The 10,641-nt window shown below is 45.6% G+C and overlaps 1 protein-coding gene across 1 annotated transcript in view; it reads left to right on the top strand.

Moving 5' to 3' along the window:
* UTP14A (UTP14A small subunit processome component) overlaps nucleotides 1-8,853 on the top strand; it is a 23,873-nt gene extending 15,020 nt beyond the window's left edge. The window contains exons 11-15 of the mRNA XM_006779664.2: nucleotides 695-1,088; nucleotides 3,687-4,081; nucleotides 5,037-5,230; nucleotides 5,344-5,443; nucleotides 8,435-8,853. Coding sequence (XP_006779727.2) covers nucleotides 695-1,088; nucleotides 3,687-4,081; nucleotides 5,037-5,230; nucleotides 5,344-5,419 — 1,059 coding nt within the window. The 3' untranslated portion in view covers nucleotides 5,420-5,443; nucleotides 8,435-8,853. The remainder of the gene's footprint in view (nucleotides 1-694; nucleotides 1,089-3,686; nucleotides 4,082-5,036; nucleotides 5,231-5,343; nucleotides 5,444-8,434) is intronic.
* Nucleotides 8,854-10,641: the final 1,788 nt, after the last annotated feature.

The following is a 10,641-nucleotide window of genomic DNA, read 5'->3' on the forward strand; positions in this document are numbered from 1 at the left end:
CAGCTTGTAGATCTGCTCCTTCAGGTCATCTGACATCAATTTCAGCCAGGTGGAGACTCTGAAGAGGTAGGGCAAAGCCGACTGGGACAGGCCCTTCCCAGGAGCATGCATGCAACCCATGATGGCCCTGGACAGGCGGTGAAAAAAGCCTAGTGCTAATTCCTCTAAGAACAATTCACTGAAAAACATCTATAATAATAATAGATGAATATGCAAATTGTCTGGGATGCCATCATGTAATGACCAATCAGGACGCGAGCAGGGCCGCAGCTGAGAGCTCTCAGAAGCCTGTGCCGGGGGTCTGGAGGATGCCAAGAGGAAGGGAGACGCTCCGTCGCTTGGCACCTACGTATGCAAATTAACCACCATCTTTCTTGGCAGTTAATTTGCATATCGCCCTTATTAGCCAATGGGAAACGTAGCAAAGATACGGTCAATTACCCTTTTTGTCTTATTAGATAGGAGATATATATATATATAATGTTTCATATGTTGGTTCCTTGAGGACAAAGAATTTGACTTCCATTTTATTCCATAGCTAGTAACGCAGTGGTATATGTACAGTTTAAACAGTAGGCACCAGTAAGAAATACTTAAGTCAGATTGAGAGGAGGGAGCTTTAAGAAATGGACCAGGGAAGGTGTTATTGCAATCACTAATGACAAGGCACACGTGCTATGACTCCTTCCTCCAGGCTCGCCAGGCTATGCAGGATCAGTTGGCCAAGAACAAAGAACTGACCCAGAAAGTCCAGGTGGCCTCTGAGAGTGAGGACGAGGAGGGAGGTGAGGAAGAAGAGGGTGATCTCCTTGTCCCTGATGCGGTGAATGAGGCACACATGACTGCAGATGGACTGAACCCCTGGATGGTCAGGAATCACTCTGATGACACAAAAGAGGCTGAAATCCAGAAGGACCCTGAACAACTTCCAGAGCCCATGGCCGACGAGGCTTCTGAAAGTGAGGAAGAAGAAAGACCAGTGGCAGAGGAAGAAATTTTGTTGAAAGAATTTGAGGAAAGGCGATCGCTTAGGAAAAAGTCGGGGCTCAACCAGGATGCCAAGCCAGTGGGCAGACAAGAAACAAAAGGTGAGTTGTGGTGGACCGGAAGGGAGAGCTTAGTACAAATGCTATGGACCAACTGTGAGAGGTAGACCATGCCCACCCACACACACCGCAGAATGATGAGGCTCTAGGGACTTTCAAGAGAGTGTTGTGGGTCCTGAAGAGAAAACAGATGATCATAATTACCATTTTTCTTCAAAGGCATTTAATAAGTGGTCATCTGCATGGCTGTATAATGTGTGTTCCAACACGCTTTCTGCTCTTGAGGTCTTGCACTCTTCAGAAAGGCAGGGCTACAGCATCCTTGAAGTCAGGGCAGAAGTCACCATTGCTGGTACCCACAAACCAGAGAGAAGTGTACATGGGGGGATGGCAAATCTGAAAATCGCTCACACCCACAGACATAGGTGATTTTGTTTTTGTTAATCCTCACCAAATGATATTTTTTTCCATTGATTTTTTTTAGAGAAAGTAGAAGGGTGGGGGGGAGACAGAGAGAGAGAAACATTGATGTGAGAGAGACACATCAGTCAGTTGCCTCCTTGCACATGCTGGAGATCGAGCCTGCAACTGAGGTACATGCCCTTGACTGGAATCAAAGCCACGACCCTTCAGTCCGTGGGCTGACGCTCTATCCATTGAGCCAAACTGGCTAGGGTATGAGGCATTATGAGCATATTCAAATTATGGCTGTAGTGTTCTGTATTGTTTGTGAAGTAGGAATGGCATTTTTAGCACTTCATAAATGCTGGCTGATACATGATACGGGGTAAGACTTTCCAGACAGGAATTAATGACTTCACAAGGTATGTGGTAAATTAGAATTTTTACCCCAATGCTCAGATTCATTTGCATATATTTTCTACTAGTTATCTTGAAGAGATTTTACAGTAACAGTGTTATGTTAGCACCTTTAGGCAGGTCAGAGAGCTTCCGTTCTGGGGAAAAAGCAGGTCATTAAAGCCTGCTTGGGAAACTATCTACATTCAGAATCACCTGGCTATCTGGACAAAATCTTTAGTCTGATTGTATTTCCTATAGGAATAATGCATTTGGGTGACTGCAGGAATCTGTTTTTATTTTATTTTTAATATATTTTTATTGATTTCAGAGGGGAAGGGAGAGATTGAAACATCAATGATGATAGAGAATCACTGACTGGCTGCCTCCTGCACACTCTGCACTGGGGATCCAGCCCGCAACCCAGGCATGTGCCCTGACCGGAAATTGAACCATGACCTCCTGGTTCATAGGTTGACGCTCAACCACTAAGTCACGCAAGCCGGGCAGGAATCTGTTTTTCCATGGCCAAAAATGATAAGAGCTGTCACTTAGAATGTATTATAAGGCCTTTACTTGGGATTTTCACCTGGAGAGTTCTGGGGTTAATAGTTAACAATCAGTTACTTCCAAGAGGATTTTGGAGAGCAGTGCTGTAGGCCAAGGTCATGGGGCAGTGTCTCTACAACCACAGGAAAGCAGCCACATCCTCCTGAGCCCCCTCAGAAGCTGGCCATCTAGCTAAATGCGTAGAGCAATTGCTTGTGGTATGGAACGTGGATTTGGATTTCCTTGGATGATAAAAATAGAATGTTACCAACCCTTTGGGGAAATAGTGGGAAGTCATGGACCCCACACAAAATGGACAAGGGAACTTGGTCCTTGAAGAATAAACATAGATGTATCCAAAGTCCAGATCTCAAGTAGCTCTTCCAGTGGCTTCAAGCCAGAGCTAGAGAGCAGGGTGAACTTTGGGAATGGAGGCAACTTGAGTCAATTCAGAGGACAGTTGAGAAGTGTGTCACTGCCATGTTTTCCTTGGGGCTCTCAGAGACCAGTGGTATTTACTCATATGGTGCTGGTGACTGGAAAGTGCAAGCTACTTGACTCAGCCACAACAGGTCATGAAATACTGCTTTAAGATAAAACAATGCTGGATAAGGTTTATATAAATAGGACATTACCATGTAAATTATAAATAGTAAATCACACTTTTTAGGAATTATAAATATTAAATTACAATGAAGTTGCATTCAGAGGCCACCTGTTCATTAAAAAGGCCTTTTTAAAATTTGGGACTTGGGCCTTGGCCGGTGTGGCTCAGTTGGTTGAGTGTCATCCTGTGCACTGAAAGGTCACCACTTCAGTTCCAGGTCAGGGCACATGCCCAGGTTGCTGGTTTGATCCCGGGTGGGGGAGCGTGCGGGAAGCAGCAGATCAGTGTTTCTCTCTCACACTGATATTTCTCTCTCTCCCTTTCCCTTTCTCTCTTAAAAAAATCAATAAAAGCATATATTTTTTTAAATGTTAAAATTTGGGATTTGAGGCCATTTCCCCAACCAGGGTTTATCTACTGTATGAGACAATTAAGTCACAGTTCCTGTTATAGAGTGAGTCATTGGCAAAGTTGGGAATGGGGCCCAACATGCTGCTTTTAACTACTCAACTCCATTACCTGCTACTTGATAGGTAATTATTAGTGAGCTCACCTCTTCATTGGGATGCCTCGGTGCCCAACCCCCAGTGGGTGCTCTACAAATGCTCACTGAGAGTGTTCAGTAAGTGCTCACGACTAGGCAACATCCAACCTCCTTTTCTGACAGCTTTCATTTCTTCCTCCAGATTCTAGCACCCAGGAGGTGCTATCCGAACTGAGGGCACTGTCTCAGAAACTGAACAAGGACAGCCATCAGTGCAGGAAGCAAAACGTGGGTTCAGCAAGGACTGTTTTGTCTGTCCAGAGAGAGGAACCTGCTGGGGAAGAAGAGGAGCCCCTGTTGCTACAGAGGCCGGAGAGAGCACAGACTGTGGAGGAGCTAGAGGAACTGAGCAAAGAAGGCTGCTTTCAAAATGAGGAGCTTCCCAGGCCTGCGTTAGAAGGGCAGCAGTTGGAGAGGAATAATCGGCCTAGTGCTCCCAAGAAGAAAACGAAGGAACAAATGATAGACCTACAGAACATCCTAACCACCAAATCTCCTTCCGTGAAGTCTTTGGCTGTCCCCACAATAGAGGAGTTGGTGAGCAGAGCCAGGGTCCAGGGTGTCTTGGGCCATTGTGGGGGATCAGAGCTGGTGACGAAAGTGCCCTTTTTGCACAAGGAATAGAATCAGTGAAGTTTGTTGTGCTGGGATCACATATCGGTAGTTGAGAGGCCCAGAATAGTATGGGGCCACGCTGGCTCTGGTGACAATTTGATAGATGCAAATCTGTGAGTGCCACCGAGACTCCAACATCCTAAATCCTGAACCACCAAACCCTTTCTGGGGTTACTCTAAAACTGCCCTCAGAGGAAAGAGGGAGGCACTCAAAGCTCTGATGAGATCCCAGGCAGGACATTCGAAGGTGAGTCAAGGAGTTCTTGCCGAGGTTTTGTGCTATTCAGTGGGATCTCAAATGGTCCAGGACTCCCTGAATAAGTAATAGAAATTGCTCAAGTCAGGAGCCCTGGCCCTCCTTTTGAGGGCTATAAGTTGAAGGATGCCTGCATACTGGCCAGGCCACTTGGAGCTCCTCCTCCTAAAACAGTCCATTCATTACTCCACCCTGCAGCTTCCTTACTGAAAGTTTAAAATTGTGTCATATAATGAGCTGGGGATATTGATCCTAGAGAGAAGAAAATTGGAGCATGATTGGCTACCAATCTGTATTTCAAGACCATCATTGTTCAGCACTTTCCCCCTAGAGGGCGCTAAAGCGTCACCACCCAAAATTCAAGCGCTCCTGCCCAAACCACTACTCTAAAGCAAGCTGTAGCTACAGAACCTCTTAACCACAGTATCTCCCTTCCTGAAGTCTTTGGAAGTCCCCCTGACAATAGAGAAGTTAATAAACAGAGCTAGGATCTCGGACCATCGTGGGGGGGTCAAATCTGATATAGAAAGTGCCAGAAAAAAGATTTTGTGGTTAGAAGGTTCTGTAGCTCCTACTTTACCCCAAGCTCCCCTCTCTGTTCTCACTCTTGTTTCTTCCCAGGAAGATGAACAGGAGAGAGAGCAAAAGCAAATGATAAAGGAAGCTTTTGCTGGTGATGATGTCATCAGAGATTTCTTGAAAGAGAAGAGAGTAACGGTGGAGGCGAGTAAGCCAAAGGACGTGGACCTGACTCTGCCTGGCTGGGGCGAGTGGGGCGGTGTGGGCCTGAAGCCCAGTGCCAAAAAGAGACGCCGGTAAGAAAGCCTGTCAAGAAGGGCACCAGGTTCGCCCAACTCACTGTCAATGCCCTCCCAGCCCTTTTGACTAAGTCCTAAGGCTCTTAGACATGCTGCTGTTTGCTTTCCAGGTTTCTCATTAAAGCACCTGAAGGTCCTCCAAGAAAAGACAAGAATTTACCAAATGTGATTATCAATGAGAAGTGAAATATCCAGGCAGCAGCTCACCAGGTGAGGGATGGAGAGCTCTTTAGCTGCCTCCTCTTTGCTGCCCAGCTCTCTTGCTTGGGAGGGACATTCTAGTGCTCTGTGGTCTAGAGGGACGTGTGATCTTGACCACGGAATCAAATCTATTTTTGTTTTTACTGACTGGCTCTGAGATGAATAATTCCAGATCGACTCTGCTGTTTTAATTACTGACCGGGAAGAAAGGTTTCGACTTACAGGGATAACCTCTGCAGCAATGGTGAGGCCTTCAGATCTGTGTTTTCAACTAGTAGCCCAGCTAACACTGGTGCAAATGGGTCTCACCAAAGGAAGAATTACTGTTCTTCAGGCTGGTATTTATAGTCAAGGTAATGTCTAAAGACTATAACATTTTTTTAAAATATATTTTATTGATTTTTTACAGAGAGGAAGGGAGAAGGATAGAGAGTCAGAAACATCGATGAGAGAGAAACATCGGTCAGCTGCGTCCTCCACATCCCCTACTGGGGATGTGCCCGCAACCAAGGTACATGCCCTTGACCGGAATCGAACCCGGGACCCTTGAGTCCACAGGCTGATGCCCTATCCACTGAGCCAAACCCGTCAGGGCAAGACTATAAAATTTGAGCTACATCTTAAGAAAAACGAAGACGAACGGGCACTTGTTCAGTATAGTGCAAGAATTTTAAATTGTGTCATATGATAATGAGCTAGGGTTGTTTACCCAAGAGAGAAGCAAATTTGAGTAGTATATTGAAGGCTGTCATATGGAGTGGAGTCATATAAAGTAGAAGTTAGAGGAAAGGCAGAATTCAATTCAAGGAAAAACTTTCTGCTAGTCTAGAGAGAATGTGTTGCTCTGGGGTATGAACATGTGTAGAGAGGACTCAGGAATGAAATTAGACTCAACGACTTCTATGTTCCCTTCAATTCTGAAAGTCTGTGACCCTAAGATCTGCCCCTAGACAGTATATATTAAAATGACTTGTATGTTTCTTTCTGAAAAAAATGAGGGGAGGGACTATTTAATAGGTACAAAAAGAGGTGAGGAAATAACATTTCAATAACACTTTATTGATTTCGTTTTGTAAACCAGTCACTGCAGAAATTGAATTGTAAACACTGTATTCCCAGTTGAGGCTACATAACCAGAAAACGCAGTGAACAGGCATGTATAGGATAAGAGCGAGAGAAAAGGAGTGCTTCACCAGGCCAGGATTCTAGATGAAGGGTCCAGTGAGGAACTCAATAAAGACCACCCTTCCCTTCCAGGGGTCTTAGCTATTTGTTTTTCAATGCAGTCACAGCAAATTGACAAATAGTTTTCCAGAATCTCCCTTGATTTTTCCTCTTTTTTAAAAAAAAATATATATTATTGATTTTTTTAGAGAGGAAGGGAGAGGGATAGAGAGTTAGAAACATTGATGAGAGAGAAACATCGATCAGCTGCCTCGTGCACACCCCATACTCGGGATGTGCCTGCAACCAAGTTACAGATTTCAGAGAGGAAGGGAGAGGGAGAGAGAGATAGAAACATCAATGATGAGAGAGAATCATTAATCAGCTGCCTCCTGCGTGCTCCCCATTGGAGCCTGCAACCCGGGCATGTGCCCTTGACCGGAAACAAACCCAGGACCCTTCAGTCCACAGGCTGATACTCTATCCACTGAGCCAAACCAGCTAGGGCTGCCTCATCTTTTAAAATAAGCTATAGACTGCAAGTCCCAGCATGCAATAGAATAAAATGTGCTTTATACTAAAGGGGAGACCTTCCAAAACTGAACACTGTATCCAGGTGTGTTTGTTCCTCTTGACTTGGGTGACGTACAGATCTAGCTATCAACCCCAATAAAACTTTACCTTAACCTAAAGAGAATCTGTCCTTCACTACCATCAGGACCACCTGGCAGTACTCGGCTTCTTTTGAGTGTTCCACTGAATATCTCCAAAGACTACTGATTGTAACTTCCTTTTTTTTTTTTTTTTTGCTTACATCTTTTCCTCCTCTTTGGCAATTGGGGAAGTGTTTAAAGATTATTTAAATGTCTGAAGATAGTGCTGTGGTGAGTGGCGAAGAGTGCTGGGCAAGGCAAGGAGCCTGGGTTCTGCTCTCCCTTGAGGCTCCTATTTTCTTAGGTAAATCACTTCCTGTCTCTAAGCCAAACTGTGGGTCTGAGGCAGATGACCTTTGTCATTACCTTGGGCTTTCTAGCTTGGACAGTTTGTGATGCCAATGGAGGATGAAGCTAACTAAGTGTAGCAGCCTAGTAGAGTTTAAGGTTCAGGAGTAAACCTTTGGGTTCCTTAAAACATCAGTCCTGGCCCTGGCTGGTGTGCTCAGTGGTTAGAGTGTCAGCCCTAGCACCAAAGGGTTGCAGGTTCAGTTCCCAGTCAAGGGGATATACCTGGGTTTCAGGGCTTGTGCAGGAGGCAATCAATCGATGTGTCTGTCTCACATCGATGCTTCTCTCTCCCTTCCTCTCTCCCTCCTTCCTTCTCTAAAAATTAATGGAAAAAATATCCTCAGGTGAGGATTAACAAAACAAACAAAAACAAAACATTGGTCCTGTTTATCAAGGAGAGGGTAAGAGGGTCACAAAGTCTACAGGGATACACAAATGCCCAGGTGTTTCTTGGAGTTGCAAGACACAAGAATAGGAAGGTTGTGTAGAAGACCCACTTGAGGACATAGCCATGGAGCTACTGTAGTGTTCTTACAGCTACGGGGGCAGTATCAGGGTGGATTTTCAATCCCTTAGATTGTTGGAAAAGCTTGGGGAGAGGGGGATCCTAAATCCAAATTAGGCCCCTCTACTCCCCAATGTCTTTAGCAGATTAGGACTCCTAAGGCTAGATGGAGGCATTGGGATGCCTTGACCTCTCAGTAGCTTCACTCACTGCCTCCCTAGAGGCAGTAGAACTGTGGCCCGTGTGCCAACACTACCTGACCAATTGCCATTGTACACCTGCACCCCAGGCGAGGCTCGCGCCTAGTCACTCTGCCTTCCTTTCCAGGTGCGGGTGCTTCCATATCCATTTACCCACCATCAACAATTTGAGAGGACCATCCAGACCCCTATAGGATCTACATGGAACACCCAGAGAGCCTTCCAGAAGCTGACTACACCCAAGGTTGTCACCAAGCCAGGACATATCATTAAGCCTATAAAAGCAGAGGATGTGGGCTACCGGTCTTCCTCAAGGTCAGACCTCTCTGTCATACAGAGGAATCCAAAACAACTCTCCATACGTCACAAAAAACAGCTGAAGAAAAATTAAAGATTGAGTTGCTGGAAGAGTGACATCTTGGTGCCTAGAACCAGGACCCTACCCAGAGTGCTCCTCCATTGGCCGGGTTTTACTACAAGCTACAGAATCAATTTCAAAATTCATCAGCACACATTTTAGGAATAAAGGCATTTTTATCTATTTAACTAGAGTATATTCTGTGTCATTTTCAAGTCAGACAAAACGCCTTTGGATGTTCCCCATTGCACTTCTCTAGGTGTACTTGTCAAGGGGAACTCCATTTTCTCACCAAGGATTATATAGTTAGTGCTAGGTTGGAGTGAAGTAAACCTAAACTATGATCTTAAATATATCACATCAGGCATGATCTACTGTAAATAACCATTTCTTTTTACACTCGGAGATAGTGACTAATTATTGTATATTAACCTCTGAACCTATAAACAATATGCACATTGGATTTGGGGCTGGTCGTAGGACGGTGCTGAAGCTGGGCTCAGCTTTAAGTATAGCCACTGTCATTTTCTTGGCGAGTGAGCCTCCCAGTTCGCACAGGTCTTAGAGAAGCTAGCACTTTTCTCATGAGATACTTAGGTTTTACCCCTACTTTACAGATGAGGTAGAAGAGCTTTCAGAAGTAAAGCTCTATTCTCTTCCTAACTCAGGGCCAACTCCTCCCATTGATTTGATTCAAGCATTAGTCTGCTCTATGATAGTTCACCTGGGCTTCTCAGCTCTGAGGAACCTGCCTTTCTTTGGGTGACAAGAAACAGAGTTATGGACAGGGTCCCCGCAGCCAAGATTCCCAGCAAGGAATTGGAGAACCCCTTTCCCCTGATTTCAAAGGAGGTAGCACTATTGTACTTCACCTCCTGCCTTGGAGGTTAGTGACTCCAGCCTCTTTAGACCAAGACTGAGGGGTTATTTTTGTGTATTACAGACCCCTCTGAGAATTTAATTAAATTATGAACCCTCCCCAGAAAAATGCACAAATATATCCACCATCTTGCCTACAGTTTGAGGAGCTTTACAGACAGAATCCCTGGGCCAAAAGTTCTCTGCCACTGAGTTTTCTTTGCTGTTTCCCCCATCAACATGGTCCCCTCTTTTTCCAAGCATACCACTCGCCAAATAGGTTCCAAAATGTTTAGGTCTCCAATGTAACTAGTCCTGATGCCTTTATTTTATAGGCAAGATTTCAGAGTACAGGTCTCCAGTGTTACACATTAAATTAGTGGCTAAGTAGTCACTAGGACCCTAGACTAACATTGAAGCCAAAAAGCCACGCCATAAATTTCTATGAAATTCCCGTGGTAGCTGTGGGCCCCTATTACTATTGCTTATCCTCTCAAAAACCAACCCGGAGCTGGGAATTAAGATAAATACCTTGATCGTGTTTAGAGCCCAAGGGGCATTTTAAAGTTATCTACTGGACTGATATGTCAGCGATCTACTTGCTGGGTTGACACCTAAGTCAGTGGCCAGTGCGGGTAAGGGGAGAGGGGGAACTCCTGCCTCCGTTTAAAACACCATAAACTTCTCTTTAGAGTACAAAGCGGCCACCTCCGTCCCACCCACCACCCCCCCAAATTGAAGCGTCCAATCAAGTGCCCCCAGCAAACGGCCAATCCCCTTGTACTTTCCCGGGACCCTCCTCAGCTCTCCGTACTCCCCGAAGCCAGGAGTGATGCAAGCGACCCCATCCTTCAAAGGGGAAGGCAGGCGCCAGAACATTTATAAACGACGCCCACTCCCAGCCTTCTAAGCCCCCAAACGGATTCGACTGTTGTTCAGTGGGGCTTTTTTTTTCTTTTCTTCCTCCGAACCTCCGAAGTGTTCTCCCTTCCCATTGGCCGAAGCTGCCCCTTGACGCCACCCTGGCTTTGCTCGTTGATTGGTCCATTCTGGATGTGCCCAAGCCTTCTCCCCAGGGTGTGGCGCCCCCCCCGCCCCCAACAGGGCTCTGACCCCTG

The sequence above is a fragment of the Myotis davidii genome, unplaced genomic scaffold, assembly GCF_000327345.1.
Source record: "Myotis davidii unplaced genomic scaffold, ASM32734v1 scaffold900, whole genome shotgun sequence".
Classification (NCBI taxonomy): Eukaryota; Metazoa; Chordata; class Mammalia; order Chiroptera; family Vespertilionidae; genus Myotis; species Myotis davidii.